A 15,668-nucleotide genomic window follows, 5' to 3' on the forward strand; every position below is an offset into this window, starting at 1 on the left:
AAAAATTTTAAATTGTTTTATTCAATCAAATTGTAAAAGAGACTGATGGAATAATAAAACCAATTATTTGGAATTATTTCATTTCTAACATGCCTTCTCCCATTTGAATTTTAAAAAATAGTTTTATATATAACCCAAAAAAAAAAAGAGAGCAAACGTGTAAATGGGAATTCGAGCGAGTTTATGAATAAATTATTTCTTATTATTTATACAAATTATGTCTTGAAAATTCAGTTTAGGAAAATAAAACATAAAAAAACCTAAAACTTCAAAAGCTAAAATTCATTAACTCACATTATCAAAGAATTATCCTAACTCCTAAGAATACATATAAAATATTAAACATATCCTAAGTCGTAAATTTAATATTTAATATAATAATGAGAGCCAATTATAAAAGTTGAATAAAAAAATCAACTTAAAAAATTTTAAAATATTAAAGACGAAATTGGAAAAAACATCCGAGAACTAAAATATATATTTAATCTCACAGAAACCACTATATTTTTATTTATTAAAAAAAACTAACAATGAACTCGTACCAATTCCTTATATTAAGTAATAATATTGTCAATTAGAAAAAGGGGAATATATTAACTAAATAATTAAGTAATTGTCTTTTGTAGCGAAATGTCGAAATGGTCAGTAAATGACGGCCGCTGTCATTCTTCCCGCTCAATGGACGGTTTATTTTTGAAAAGTCCCATTTTTATTTTATTATTTATTTTATCATTATTAACGCGCGGGGCGTGTCCGTCAAAATTTAAAAACTCCATCGTCCGGACGTTGCCACGTCAACGAACGCTCCACGTCATCATCCGTTGAGTAAAACTTAAAATTCTGTAATCCCCTCCAAAAACAGCAAACAATTTAAAAATCAAATTAAAAAATTAAAAAACAAAGAAAAAGGAAATTTGAAGTTTCAAGTTTCAAGTAAACAAACAGACACTGCCGTCGCTCTCTCGCCCTCGACCTCTCTCTGCAATTCCATGCCTAAATTTTCTCTCACATGAGAATCCAGAGGAGAGAGAAAGCTTCCATGTCTCTCGTTTTCCCTCACGGGCTCAGGTGAGAGCGAGCTTCTTCTTCTTCTTCTTCTTCTTCTTCTCTCCGTCGCCGTACTTACTACTCGCCGGGACGACTCAATGGCCTCGTCGTCCCGAGGACGGAGTAGCTCGCCGTTTTCGTACCGGAAGTCTGCCAGTCCGTATTCTTCAACTTCTTCGTCCTCATCCTCGTTTACGAATGGGAAGTTGATTCCTCGCTCTTGTTCGACTTCGGCGTCGTCTTACTTCAATTCCGGCGGCGGACTTGGTTCCCGATCCATGACTCCAAATCGAGGCCGTTCGGATTCAATGTACCATAGTCCACACGGTTCTGGCAGTCGTACTCCTGTCGGTTTCGCGTCTGAGGAGCTGATTAGCGAGCCAGTGGATACATCGAAGTGTGGAGAGAGCATTTCGGTGACGATTCGATTTCGGCCATTGAGGTAATGATAGATCTCGGTGTAGTGGATCAGATCTGTGGGCTTTATTGGTCGGGGAATCGGGTGCTTCTGTTTTGTAAGCAATGCGCTGGACTTGTTTGACTTTGAAACTTGTGTTTGTAGCGAGAGGGAGTTTCAGAGAGGGGACGAGATTGCTTGGTACGCGGATGGGGATAAAATTGTGCGGAATGAGTATAATCCAGCAACTGCATATGCGTTTGGTATTGTCTTCCGAATTTCTTAATTTGAAATTAGAATGATCATTAGTTCAAAACTGTTGTTAAAGAAGAGAGTTCATGTGCTTTTTTTTCCCCCGTGAATTTGATCTTGGTGGCGCTTTCGTGTTGCAGACAGGGTTTTTGGAGCCCAAACTTCCACTCACGAGGTGTATGAAGTTGCGGCCAAGCCTGTCATCAAGGCTGCAATGGAAGGTGTCAATGGTGTGTGAATTTTCCTCTTCAAGCTCACAAGTGATTGAATAAATCTGAATGCATCAAGAATAGTAACAATTTACTGGCAATGAGCATTGGTTTCTAGAGCATCACGCCTTCTAATTTTTCTAGTTGCAGTTTAACGGAGTAATTTTAATGTTTATAGACTTTGACATTAAACTTCATTAATTTTTCTGGCATACAATTGGTTTGGACTTCTATCATAATACTGCTAACTGCGTCTGTCAAAATGCAGGAACTGTATTTGCTTATGGTGTCACTAGTAGTGGGAAGACGCACACTATGCATGTAAGTTCAATCATTTAACAAGTATTTTCCTGTCTTTTTTGATGAAAATTTTGAAAATGTTTAAATTAAACGTCAATGTCTTTGATTAATCTTCTTCTATTCCTGAAATTATTTTAAGGCCAAAATGTTAGCACTGCTAATGGGTGATATCATGTTTCAGTTCTCCATAGTTTGTTACTTCTTGTGGAGACCTCTAAATGACTGATTTAATTCTACTTTCGAACAAAAACTGATCAGCAATAAATTAGCCACAAGTTCATTAAATTTGTAGACAGCCTGGGTTGATTTTATTGGTTACCAATCAATGGTGTAGTTTTGCTCTCTGCGCCCATGGATAGATTCAGATCTTTAGGGTGCGAAACAGCATCCTGCAACTTATATCTAGATATTTATTAATACCTTAGGGCCTGGGTTGTTGTGTTCCTATTCCATTTCTGATTTCTCTTGTTCACCCGTGATCTACAGACTTTGTTGTCATTTGGAGTTGGATATCTCCGTAGTCCACCCAATTTAGTAAATTAGTCAGCTCCTTGAAGCAAGAACATCAATAAAGTAACTGGATTTTTTTTTTCAAAACCTGCATTAGTATCTCCGTAGTTGGCTATTTTGTCCAATGTTCTATGTCAATCCATTAACTCAATAACAGCTTTTACTAGCAATGATCACTTTATTCTCATTATATTCAGTGATCCATGTCTTTGCTCTTGCATTTTAACAACATTTCCTGTGCCGAACAGTTTGCCGTCACTTCTACTTTGTTTTACTTTCAATTTCAATACGTGCAGGGAGATCAAAGTTCTCCAGGTATTATACCATTGGCTATAAGGGATGTGTTCAGCATTATCCAAGATGTAAGAATTTTTAGTGTATAGCACTGTGAAATCTGTATTATCAGTTTGGCTGCATTTTTTTATATTATTAATTTATTGTTCTTGATTTATCTATCTATCACTTTCGTGCCTGTGTTTATTTTGTCTGCTAAGGCATTTTTATGTAGTTATTGGACTTTTCATGCTCCTTCTTTGATGCAGCAAATGAATTGCAGTTCAACTGCTGCTCACTGTATAGCATGTTTGCAATTATCTGCTGTCCTAGGGAAATATTATGTTTTATTTATTTATTTTTTTGATGGGAAATATTATATTTTATAACAAATATTTGATTTGATTGCTTAAGATTCAAGTAATATTTCCTCATGTATGCACGAGGATGCAACTTTTCTTGTATCATGATTTCTCTAGCTTCATCCTTCTATCAATTTGGGGCTTTATTTTTTATTCCTATCGAGGTGCTGATTTTTCTTGCTTTATGTAGCATTTTTTACTTTATTGTCGAAATTTCAATGATATAGAGTTGTTTGGTTGATTAAAATTTTCTAATACTCAGACTCCAGGGCGAGAGTTTTTGCTTCGTGTGTCATATCTTGAAATCTACAATGAGGTAATACATCATTTGCACTTAAATTCATTTTCTTAGTTTTTCAATTTCAATTTTTAGGAATTTATGGTACATCCTTCAACATTGGAGTTCAGTGGTAACATCTTTGTATCAGTATACCTGCATCTGAGTTGTACTAAGAGGATGAAAATTTCATAATTCTATGAAGTTAGCCATTTAACTTTTTGTGGAATTTACACTTTCGAACCAGGTCATAAATGACTTATTAGATCCAACAGGCCAGAATTTGCGTGTTAGAGAAGATGCACAGGTTTGTCTCTACAGGGTTTCTGTTGAAATTTCTTGTTCTTGTGAATGGAACTTTAACCTTACACAATCACAACACAAGAATGAATGCATGCATTTTCTTTTCAGGGCACTTATGTTGAGGGTATAAAGGAAGAAGTTGTTTTGTCTCCAGGGCATGCACTTTCATTCATTGCTGCTGGAGAAGGTACTTCATGTTCCCAATTTCCCATTCTCACCTTGCATTCAATTTATTTACTATTTTATGCATGATTAACACTACACTTTGATTTCTATGATTATCATTGTTTACTTCTGTATGGCAGAACATCGTCATGTTGGATCAAATAATTTTAATCTGTTCAGTAGCCGAAGTCACACCATATTTACATTGGTAACATTTCTATGCTTGGTAGCTGATAAATGGTCCTGTAAAATGATAGTACCTAAACATCTTTTACTGTTAGCTTAATTTTATGAGCCTGGATATTGTTTTCTGTTTTATGAAGGGTTATTTTGTTTTATCGCTTGACGCTCATTTACATTCTTGTATACACTTTTTTGATCTTTTGGCATGTTTAGGTTCATTAGGCCGTGTGACCACTTACCAGTCTATCAGAGAAGACATGCTTTCCTAGTACCAAATTGAATAGGACTTAGGAAACTGTTGTTAATAGTTTGGTGCCGTTTTCTTATAAAAACTAGTTTGGTGCCGTTTTCTTATAAAAAAAAGTTTGGTGCTGTTTTCTTATAAAAAATTGTTTCGTGCCATTCTACTCTTGCTAATTTCAAACTTAACTAAAAGTGACAGTATCAGGCTCTGGGGAAGGGCGAGAAGAGTGTGATGGAGTGATATTTTCTTTTATAATGTAATTTTATTTTAGAAATCTGACCTGTTTTATATATCAAGTGTGCCTTTTTGGTCTTTTGTTAGTGTCTGGTATGCTAGATCAAAGATTTCATGGACCATAGATCATGTTGGGTTGGGTCTCACTTTTATATGAACAAGCTTCAGTGAAATTCTGTTTTTTATGTGGGTTATCGTGATCCTTCTTTAATCTCTCTGTTCTTTTGTTTCTTTCAGATGATCGAAAGTAGTGCTCATGGAGATGAGTATGATGGAGTGATATTTTCACAGCTTGTGAGATTAGAAATATTCTTTATATAGTTATTTCTAGGCTAGTCGTATCAACGGCAATATTTTGTGGCTAATATCTCTAATCTCTCTTTCTGTCGCCTTTTCCATTAGAATTTGATTGATTTAGCTGGATCTGAGAGCTCGAAGACTGAAACAACTGGGTTACGGAGAAAGGAGGGGTCTTACATAAATAAAAGTCTTTTAACTCTTGGAACTGTAGGTGGTTTTTTATTATTCTTGCGGTTGATGACATAATATATGAATTGGACATAATTTCAATGGATGATTTGTGCTTTCTATCTTTTTAATTGGAAGGACCAACAGAAACACGATTGAGACTTCTGTTGTCGATCGCTTGTTTTTTTTTTTTTTTGAAACAACAATCGATTGGTTTTAGATCAGGCATAATCTGTTGTAAACATATTAATATATGTGGTTTCACTTTTCATATTTTAACATATAAAAAAAGACATTTTCTACAACTTCGAATTAACAATTCATGCTAGTTTTCCCCATTTTAATAATATTTAAGAAAATAACCTGAATCTATGATTACAATATGAAGGTTATTGGAAAACTGAGCGAGGGGAAAGCATCCCATGTTCCGTATCGAGATTCTAAGCTTACACGTCTTTTGCAATCTTCACTAAGTGGGCGTGGGCATGTTTCTGTGAGTATAAGTCACAATAATATCTCTACTTTGTTGTTGAGGCTGCTCATGTGTAAACCATGCGAATTTTACCTATGACATTCTGCCATTTGTTATCTCAGCTGATATGCACTGTTACCCCTGCATCCAGTAACATGGAAGAAACTCACAACACATTGAAGTTTGCAAACAGGGCTAAACGAGTAGAAATATATGCCTCTCGTAATAAGGTTAGTTGCAGATATTGCAATATTATGATCTTTATGTGGTCCATATATAAATATTCTATGCTTATCTTTAATATTTTCAGATCATAGATGAAAAATCTTTGATTAAGAAGTATCAAAAAGAAATCTCAAGCCTGAAACAAGAACTTGATCTGCTAAAGAAGGGCATGCTTGTTGGTGTCAATCATGAGGAGATTATGAACTTAAAACAACAGGTTTCTTTCCATGGTCCTATCTCAAATGGAGACAGGTTTTAAATTTTTATTTGGTTAGAACTACTCTGCAAATTGCTTTTTATTTATTCAACAGTTGGAAGAAGGACAAGTGAAAATGCAATCGAGGTTGGAGGAAGAAGAAGAGGCAAAGGTTGCACTTACGAGTCGAATTCAGCGGCTGACTAAACTCATACTTGTCTCTTCAAAGAATTCAATCCCTGGATGTTTGAGTGACATTCCCAGTCATCAAAGGAATCATTCTCCTGGCGATGATGATGTAAGTTCCCCTGCTGCATTCAACTATGTAAATAGAACATTGTTGTGTACAGGTACTGCAATTAGTCTAAACTTGTGAGTGAAGCAGAGCACATTGATGCATGGAATAAATATTGCCTGCTGAATATCCATAAGTTTGAGATAATTATGCATATTATCTATGTTATCTTATTCTATTTTTAATTTGCCTAATTTCATCTTTTGCTATTTATTCTTATAATTTCTTAACATTTGATAATGTTGATATATGACATTACAAATGTTGAGCCGTATTCACATAACTACCTACATAAGTGAGTTATAATTGTACGCATAATAAAAAAGATTTAATTAGGTTCATTTATCAATCCAGGCAATTTCTACTAGCTTTTTTGATATCCACGACTTTGCATAAGATTTCAGTAGAAATGGAAATTTTCTTTGATATATTTGAGAATTCCAGTTATTTACATTGTCATTGTCTTCTTCAGATTTATGGTAATCGGAATACCACTGAATTCTCAGAATATGAGAAAAGTCAAATTCTAGCTTCCTCATTCAAGCAGTAATCCACTCAAAGGATAGACTTAATGTAATGCATGAATATATTAGTATTATTATTGGAAATACTGGGCGATGAAATTGTATGGATTATATCATAATTTATTCAAAATTTACGCAATAGTGGTTTTACTTTTTTTTAAAAGGAAAATTGAGAAAACTCAAGCCTCAGGAGAATAGAAGAACTGGAGGCTATATGTTCTTTTGGAATAGATTGATTGGCTTTTTGTTGATATATTGATCTTTCATCTTACCAGAATTTTGATGTCACGAGAGACGTGTCATTGCCTATTGAGAGTGAAAACCTTAAGGGATCCCCATCTTCGGTTTCAGAAGTTCAGTCAAACCCTTACTATGATTTTAAACACCGAAGCTCTTCAAGCAAATGGAATGAGGAGCTCTCATCTGCCAGTAGTACAATCACTGAATCAAATCAAGTGAGTCAACTTGCTGTTGGTTCAATTATGTATATGTATTTCTTATATTTAGCTCATGGAGATGATTAATTCCTCATTGGGTTCATTTTTTGTAGCATTAGTATTTTATTCATTAGGCCAGGCCAGGGAAACATATACCTATGCTAGATTAAAATGTCTGAATCCTGGGTCCCTTTAATTTAGTAGTTTAATTACATTCCATGTTGGCTCTATCTTTATCATTTTTATTGTAATTAGCCACGCTAATTTTTTGTTCTTAAGCCCATTCGATTGTGTCAATATTCATGGGGTTTTATTTCAAAACCAATTGAAAGGAGTAGCCTATGTATATTATAAACTTTTGTTAGGTTTCTTATCTTTTTAATGCGGGATCCTTAACAGATTGATATCTTCAGTCAGAATCATTGTGATCTTGCTAGCTTTTCACTTTTAGAGGGTGCAGACGTTTGACTATTATTTAGCTAAAAATCAGAACCGAAAGATTATATGTCTTGAAACTGAGTCTTGGTGTTGTTGACTTCTCAACTATCACGTAGAGGATAATTTTTTGGTAGTTTGATTTAACAATTATGTCTTACAGAACTTCAACCTGGAAGCACAACGTGAGTTTGGTATATTACACTGTTATTGTTGCATTTTAAATAATCCTTCAGCCATTGGCTTTCTTCTTCTCTCTACTTGCATCACATTCACTCATCAATTGGAGAAATAACCCAATTTGTAGAAGTGATTTGGAAAACTACTTTCTTTAAGAGGAGGCCAGGAGTTCAAGTCATTATTGATGCAAAACAAAAACTTGTGAGCCCAAATGGGCCAAGATAACAATAAGTTGTGAGTAGTAAGACAGCATTGCCATCACTTTACACCTTAAAAATATTGCTGGGACAAGGCAGACTATGGCAGGATTTCTACAATAAAGACGCATTTGTAGTGCTTTGAGTCCCTTACTTTCCTTAAGAGAGTATTTTTTCAAATCACTACTATAGTTACTTTCATATTTGGACTAGCTTTTTTTTTTTCCATGAATTACTATTTGTCATGAATTCTGATGAAGTCGAGGGGACTCATTACCATGCAATTTGAAGAAACGTTATCTATCTCAGGGATTTGATGATTGTAAATATGAGGTTCACTCCCATGTCTTTGGTTCTGATTTTATTTTTTATTTTGTAATTTGTTTAGTTTTCCTTGTTGATGTAAGGTTCTGGTGTTGCAATATATTACTTTTTGGATGGTAGGGTGGGATGACAATGTCGGATCAGATGGACCTTCTAGTTGAGCAAGTTAAGATGCTTTCTGGAGAGATTGCATTTAGTACTAGCACCCTTAAGCGCTTGGTGGAGCAGTCGGTTAATGACCCAGAGAGCTCTAAAACTCAAGTAAAAAGCCATTTTTTGTTTTCATTTCTTTTTCTACATCTCACTGGAAACAGCTAAAATTTAACATTGTTTCTTCGGCAATTTCTTGCTGCTAAATCATTTACATGCACTTGTATGTCTGTCAGTTGGAACCCCCTACCTGAACAACTTTGATCTTAAGAGTAAGATAACAATTGGCTTAACCATGGAGCTCTATCTTCTACCAGCACCATCTTATTTGTTCTGCTTGTGGTTGCTTGATTTGCATTAAGACTGGCGCTAATCACATTATAACATCCTTAATATACTGGCTTTTAAAATGAATCAATATACAGAAAACTGTTCTATGCATTGCATGAAGAAATCAAAATTTTCAATGTTGATCACTGTTGTTTATTGCTAAGCATTCGCCCTGACTGATACAGATTCAGAATCTGGAGCATGAGATCCAAGAGAAAAGGAAGCAAATGAGGGTTTTAGAGCAACGCATAACTGAGAGTCGTGAGGCATCAGTTGCCAATACTTCATTGGCTGAAATGCAACAGGTGCTTCAATCTTACTCCTGATTAACTGACATTGAGTTCTAGCTAGTTATTTGTCGATCTTGACCAAATCTTAAATCTCAAATTTGCTTCTGCCATCACAGACGGTTACCAGATTGATGGCTCAATGCAATGAAAAGGGTTTTGAGCTGGAGGTGAGTAATAGTATTGTGTTTTTAGCGTTTCAACACTGAAGAGTTGGCACCCTGTGCTTCCACCAACACTTGTATTATTGAACCTGCACTATATCAAGCAAGCATAATCTTGTGGTGGAATACAGTCTTGCCTTTGATGGCGAATTTGTAATTTAAGTAAGGAATATTTTGATGAATAATCAGATCAAATCAGCTGACAACCGAATCCTCCAGGAACAGTTGCAGAACAAGGTTTGTCGCTGTCTTTGTTATTGTTTATTTCTCCTATCTTATACCTGGGTTTCTGCTACCCCTTTACTCATTCAAGATGTTTACTTCCACCCTTTCCATTTGATTCTTGGAGTTTTAACAAAAAAATCTGGTAATTGACAGAATGCAGAGAATAAGGATCTACAAGATAAAGTACATCTGTTGGAGCAGCAGTTGACATCGTTTACTGGTGATCAATCATCATTGATGTTTGAACAGCATGTACCTGGAGAATGTGTTGACGAGCTGAAAAAGAAAATTCAGTCACAGGTAAGTTGTAAGTTGTTTGAACTTATGGGATGAGTCAATGCACTTTATAGTTAATTTTACCTCATGTTGTTTATATTTGCATCATTTTTATCAGGAGATTGAAAACGAGAAATTAAAGCTGGAGCACGTTCAACTTTCAGAGGAAAACAGTGGATTGCGTGTACAGTATCAAAAATTGGCTGAAGAAGCTTCTTACGCAAAGGAACTAGCTTCCGCTGCTGCTGTTGAGTTGAAAAATTTAGCTAGTGAAGTGACTAAACTCTCAGTGCAGAACGCAAAATTAGAGAAGGAACTATTGTCTGCTCGAGAATTGATCCATTCTAGAAGTGTACAAAATGTAAATGGTGTTAACCGTAAGTATAATGACAGCTTAAGACCTGGGAGGAAAGGGAGATTGTCCGGGCGTCTCAACGAAAGGACCGGGGCAATCGACGATGAATTTGATTCATGGAGTCTTGATTCCGATGACCTAAAATTGGAACTGCAAGCAAGGAAACAACGTGAAGCAGCCCTTGAGGCTGCTTTAGCCGAAAAGGACTTTGTAGAAGATCAATACAGGAAAAAGATTGAAGAGGCAAAGAAGAAGGAGGAGGCTCTGGAAAATGATTTGGCGAACATGTGGGTTCTTGTTGCTAAGTTGAAGAAAGAAGGGGGCACTGTGCCAGATTTACCCAGTGACACAAGGCACAATGGTGAATTGTCGGAGTATTTTGCTGATGGAAAGAAATTCAGCACTAAAACTGATTCTAGCACTACGGACAGAGGAATGCCGGATATCTTAAAACCAGCAGTAGGGGAAATACCAAAGGAAGAACCACTGGTTCTCCGCCTTAAGGTATGCAGACTTTGCCATGAAGTACTACCAATTCCAAGTCATTATTTGACCATTTTGTGTAATTTAAAAATTACTGAACCAAGCTAAATTTTCTACGATTTTACTTCTAGGGGAAAATAATAGTTCCAATTTTCATTTGTTTCAGGCAAAGATGCAGGAGATGAAAGAAAAAGAGCTCAAAAGCATGACAAATAGCGATGTGAATACCTCCAATACATGTAAAATATGTTTTGAATCGGCAACCGCAGCAATTCTTCTCCCCTGTCGTCACTTTTGCTGTAAGTGATTTTGAACTTCTGAAACATCCTTTCTTCTGCTTTTGCATATCAATTTCCAGATGATCCAATTCCCTTTTTTGCATCATTGCAGTGTGTAAATCTTGTTCTCTTGCTTGTTCCGAATGCCCAATCTGCCGTACAAACATTGCGGATCGGCTTTTTGCATTCGCTTCTTGATATATACATATATCCCTCTGGATAAAGGTATTCAATTTCTTCAACTTTTGCCAGAGGCCAGCTCTTAATCTTATACAGATTTTGAAAGCTTGTTAAACGAGCGACATTGTTGAACTCACTAAGGCGTTTTATTTGACCATTTTGTGTCAACTATTTGCAGGGATTTGTCTTCAAGCTACCATTTAGTAGTTACCATGCAATTTCAAGCAACAAATTCTTTTATTAATCCATATGCATCTTCTGAAAGGTTTATATGAAATCTGACTTTTTTCAATACAATATTCTGGAAAATGTAAAATAATAATAGGAGAGGGAGAGAAGAGAGAGCGTTACATTTCAAGTTTCAGATGCAATGTTGGTGTTGCTTTCTTTTAGTATGCAGCAGAATGCCATGTTGTGTCAAGACTCAGAAATATCATTGCAATTGTATAGAGGTATTTCTTTTTTCTTTTTTTTTTCTTCCTATTTTTTCCCGGGTGACTGATGATAAAGTTGTATCTATTTGGAATTATAGTGGAATTTTATGGTTTATAAGCACCACATCTCGTGCCAACGTAAGCATAGCAAGAATGTTGCTCCTCCCTACTTGTAATTCAAAAAGTATAAAATACTTAATATTTTGTATTTTTGTTTAGTTTTAAAATTTATTGGAACTGAAAAATTATATATATAAAAAGTTAAAAAGGTAAAATTTTACCCCTTGAGAAATTTATGGTTTTAATTTTTAGCTACATAGTTTAATTGGTGAAATACTTATTTCTATGATTGAAGGTTTGAATCCTTCCGTACTTTGTCGAACTTGGAAAAAAAGAGTACCGCTGGATGTCAATAATGTTAGGAAAAAAAGGTTTAATAGCCTTTTGGTTTGGATCTCCCTATAAATAGGAGAGGTTCTCCACATTTAATAAGATAGATTGAGACTTTCTCTTGTTTCTTGAGCTGAGTCTTAATTTTTCTAGTTCAACAAATATGGGGTATGAGCATTTGAACATCTGACTTTAAAGAAAAGATTAAATGATATTTATTGTTGAACTATGCTCGTTTAATGTTACTTTTACCTATTGTATTATGGTCATATTTGTTTTGAATAAAGGTGATTTTAAAGGGAATGGATTCCTCTATCGTAGCCATGCTCTTATTTGACGGCCATCTCTTTAGGTGAAATTTTTTTAAGATTCATTTTATTGTCATTAAATATGAATATATATATTTTTATTACTACAAATATGGGGATGAAGATTAAACCTTCGACCATTAGAAAAAGAGCAAGATGTTTTGATTGTTAAGCTATATTGATGTTGATAGTTAAGTATAGTTTTTAAATTTTTGTTTTCACTTTTTAGATCACCAATTAAATACATCATAATGCATTATACCTAGACTTAGAAACTTTTGGTGTTTTTGGGTTGTATAACCCTTTTTCCAAGGGAGGATTTGTTTTTACCCACTTTTTTCAAAATCTAAATTTTTTAAACTTAGATATCAAATGACCTTGTTGCCCCTTCCCTAATTTTTAAGATTTCCCTTTTTTTTAAACAATGCATTTTCTCTTTCTTATAATTTGAACATTTTATTCTTCTCTCTTCCTAACACAACCCAAAAAAAATCTCTCTTTCTTCTTTTTCTACCCATTTTCATTTTATTCTCTCTCATTCACTCATCCGTTTTGGTTTTCTGTTGTTCATTTACAAAAAATAGTTTACGAGATGTGAGCGAGCGCGAAATGTGAGCGAGCGCGAGGTCTGAGCGAGAGCGAGATATGAGAGAGAACGAGATCGAGAACTGAGCAAGAGCGAGAGTGAGATTGATATATGATCGAGAGCGAGATTGAGATCTGTCGAGAACAAGAACGAAGATTGAGATTTGATCGAAAGTGAGAGATAGGGTGAAATAGATGTAGGCGTGGAGTGAGACATATGAAAAAGAAAAAAGAAACCCTATGAGAGAGAAGGAGGGTGAGAGGCAGAATGAGGAAAATTAATTTTTGTGATTGAAAAAAATCGAGAAAGTTGAAAAGACAAAGGAATAATAATTAAAATTAATTCCTCTTTCTCCTCTATCCTTTCCTCCCCCTCGCTCCCTTATTCCTCACGCCTCTTCCTCTCGCTCCCTCTCTCCTCTCTTCCTTCCTCTCGCTCACTCTCTTCTCCTCTCTCCTCTCGCTCACTCTCTTCTTTCTCTCCCCTCTCTTTCCTCTCTCCTCGCCTCTCTTCTTCTCTATTCCCTTATATTAGTTTAAAAAAATTGAGAGAAAAATACATATAGCATCGTAGAAGAGAAAAAAAAGAGAGAAAGAATAAGTTAATGGAAAATGAAACAAAAAAAAATCTAGAAAATGAGGAAGGGAAAAGATTCTTGAAAAAAAGAGATGGAACAAGAGAGAGAAATCTGAAAAATAAATGATTAGAAGAATAATGAGAGTAAATTAGCATCTAAAGCGATACGAGCGAAATTTAGAAACTTAAATTTTGAAAAGAAACAGATAAAAACAAATCCTCCCCGGAAAGAAGGGCTCTGCAGCAAAATTTTGAAAGAAAGAAAAAACCCTATTTCCAAAAGTAGGATCTAAAATTTGTCTTATTTATAGAAATGGAATAGTCCCAAAAAAGAAAAACCTTTTTCATTTAGACTCATTCATAAATCTACCACATGAAACACGTATCCGTTGAATTATTTGATCATTACACAACAATCATTACTCATTTCTTTTTGTGATGATAAACTATTTTTATTAGAGTAAGATATTAGTCAAATCATACATATAAGAAAATTCTCTCTCTTAATTAAAAAAGAAAACCCTCCAAAAAGATAAAATAAATTCGATACTAAAACAGATTGAAATAGCTTTGAAAGATTGCATTTACTCTGTCCAAAATTCCCAAGTGATAACATGAGAGAAAACATTGTTTTTCTTAAATCCACCAAAAGAAAACATCACAAAGAATCTCTCTCTAAATTTGGGGGAAAAAAAGCTTCAAACTTTACAGAAAAAAATCTGTAGCACATTATGAATCAAGAAACTCCTCCACACACCATCCAGGCAAACTCTCAAGATACTCTGAAATACTGCTCTTGGAAAACGAAACCCCATCACTAATTCCACTTTCTTCAAACTCCAAATTCCCAATCGATGGCTGAAATTCCTCCATTAGGGGATCTCGAAGCAACCCATTAGACCCAATTTTAGCCCTCTTTCTCGAGGCCCTGGAGAACCCAATTTTTTCAGCATCAATGGCTGCCCCTTCAACCCGGCCGGCGCCGGTGGAGGACGCCGTCGCCGGCAAAATCTTCACTCCGGTGAGGAGAAACCGGCCGTGATTCCGCGTGTGTTCGTTGGCTTCGTGGATCGGAATGTCGCATTCGCTGCAGAGGATTGCTCTGTCTTCTTTACAGAACAGAACAGCTCGCCGGAGTTGGCAAATATCGCACGGCGGCGGTAATTCGGCGGCGTCGGCGAATGGGATGAGAGAGAAGCGGCTGTGCTTGCCGGCGAGCTTGTTCGCGCGGTGGACTTGGCGGTCACAGGCGGCGCAGAGGGCGGCTTCGTCGGAGGGGCAAAAAACAGAGGCTTCTTCAATGTCGCAAACATCACAACGAATCTTCATTTTTCCCCTTTTCAGTCTTCTTCTTCAATCTCAGGGAAATGTTTTTGTGGGATTTTTGAGTATTTTCTGAACAAGTATCTCTCTCTCTCTACCAGATATTTCGTTGAACAGTGAGAGAAGAAGAAGAAGAGAAGTGTTTGTGTGCAAAAAAATGGAGTTTTTGGTGTTTATTCTGTGGGGTTCCTTTGGAATTGGAGACATGGGGGCTAGCATTCTTATTTAAATCCCACCCTTTTTTCCCTTTTCCCCTATCACTCTCAATAAAATAGTGAGAGAGGGGATATTTTAATAAAATATGAAGATTAGTTTGCTTCTTAATCGGATCCGGTATCAAATGTTTGACAATTGAAAGAGTAAAATGTTAAACAATGATTCAAAAAAAAAAAGGATAAAATTTAATAATATTGTCCTCACCATCGTTAAATATTTGACAAGAGAAACAAATGCAAAAACAAAATTTTATTTTAAAATATAATGAATTGTCAAATATTCAAGGATGGTAAGGACAAAGTTGCTCCTTATCGATAATGAAGCAAATTTTATTCTTAAAAAAAAATAATGAATTGTCAATTTTTCAATAATAATTTAGAATAAAATTGATCTTTGAATCTCTTTGAATCTCTTGACTCGTGAGAAGTCAAGTATTTCATACAATATGATAAGAAATAGAACTCGCATGGAATGAAATTGATACAATATGACTGCTTTTTATAATCTTTTTTATAATTATTGGATATAGATTCTTTTTTAACTTCTGTTTGATATGTTTAATGATTTAAAACTATTAATCATATTGTGGCTGCATTTT

At 35.2% G+C, this 15,668-nt stretch overlaps 1 protein-coding gene and 1 pseudogene across 1 annotated transcript; one reads left to right on the forward strand and one right to left on the reverse strand.

Annotated features, from left to right (window-relative positions):
• The first annotated feature begins 929 nt into the window (after positions 1-929).
• Positions 930-11,795, forward strand: LOC111015460 (kinesin-like protein KIN-7D, mitochondrial). Its single transcript, XM_022290489.2, has 25 exons — positions 930-1,489; positions 1,610-1,707; positions 1,837-1,926; positions 2,174-2,226; positions 3,012-3,077; positions 3,613-3,666; positions 3,875-3,934; positions 4,039-4,117; positions 4,236-4,303; positions 4,994-5,050; positions 5,159-5,263; positions 5,613-5,717; positions 5,819-5,926; positions 6,007-6,138; positions 6,233-6,415; positions 7,212-7,391; positions 8,630-8,770; positions 9,175-9,294; positions 9,396-9,446; positions 9,630-9,677; positions 9,819-9,965; positions 10,060-10,800; positions 10,946-11,078; positions 11,170-11,282; positions 11,416-11,795. The coding sequence occupies exons 1-24, from the start codon at positions 1,146-1,148 to the stop codon at positions 11,253-11,255; spliced, it is 3,249 nt and encodes a 1,082-aa protein (XP_022146181.1). The 5' UTR covers positions 930-1,145; the 3' UTR covers positions 11,256-11,282; positions 11,416-11,795.
• Positions 11,796-14,088: 2,293 nt separating this feature from the next.
• LOC111015522 (B-box zinc finger protein 20 pseudogene) lies at positions 14,089-15,103 on the reverse strand (annotated as a pseudogene).
• Positions 15,104-15,668: the final 565 nt, after the last annotated feature.

The sequence above is a fragment of the Momordica charantia genome (genome assembly GCF_013281855.1).
Source record: "Momordica charantia cultivar OHB3-1 chromosome 2 unlocalized genomic scaffold, Mcharantia_2.0 BLBB01000002.1, whole genome shotgun sequence".
In the NCBI taxonomy this organism is placed as follows: domain Eukaryota; kingdom Viridiplantae; phylum Streptophyta; class Magnoliopsida; order Cucurbitales; family Cucurbitaceae; genus Momordica; species Momordica charantia.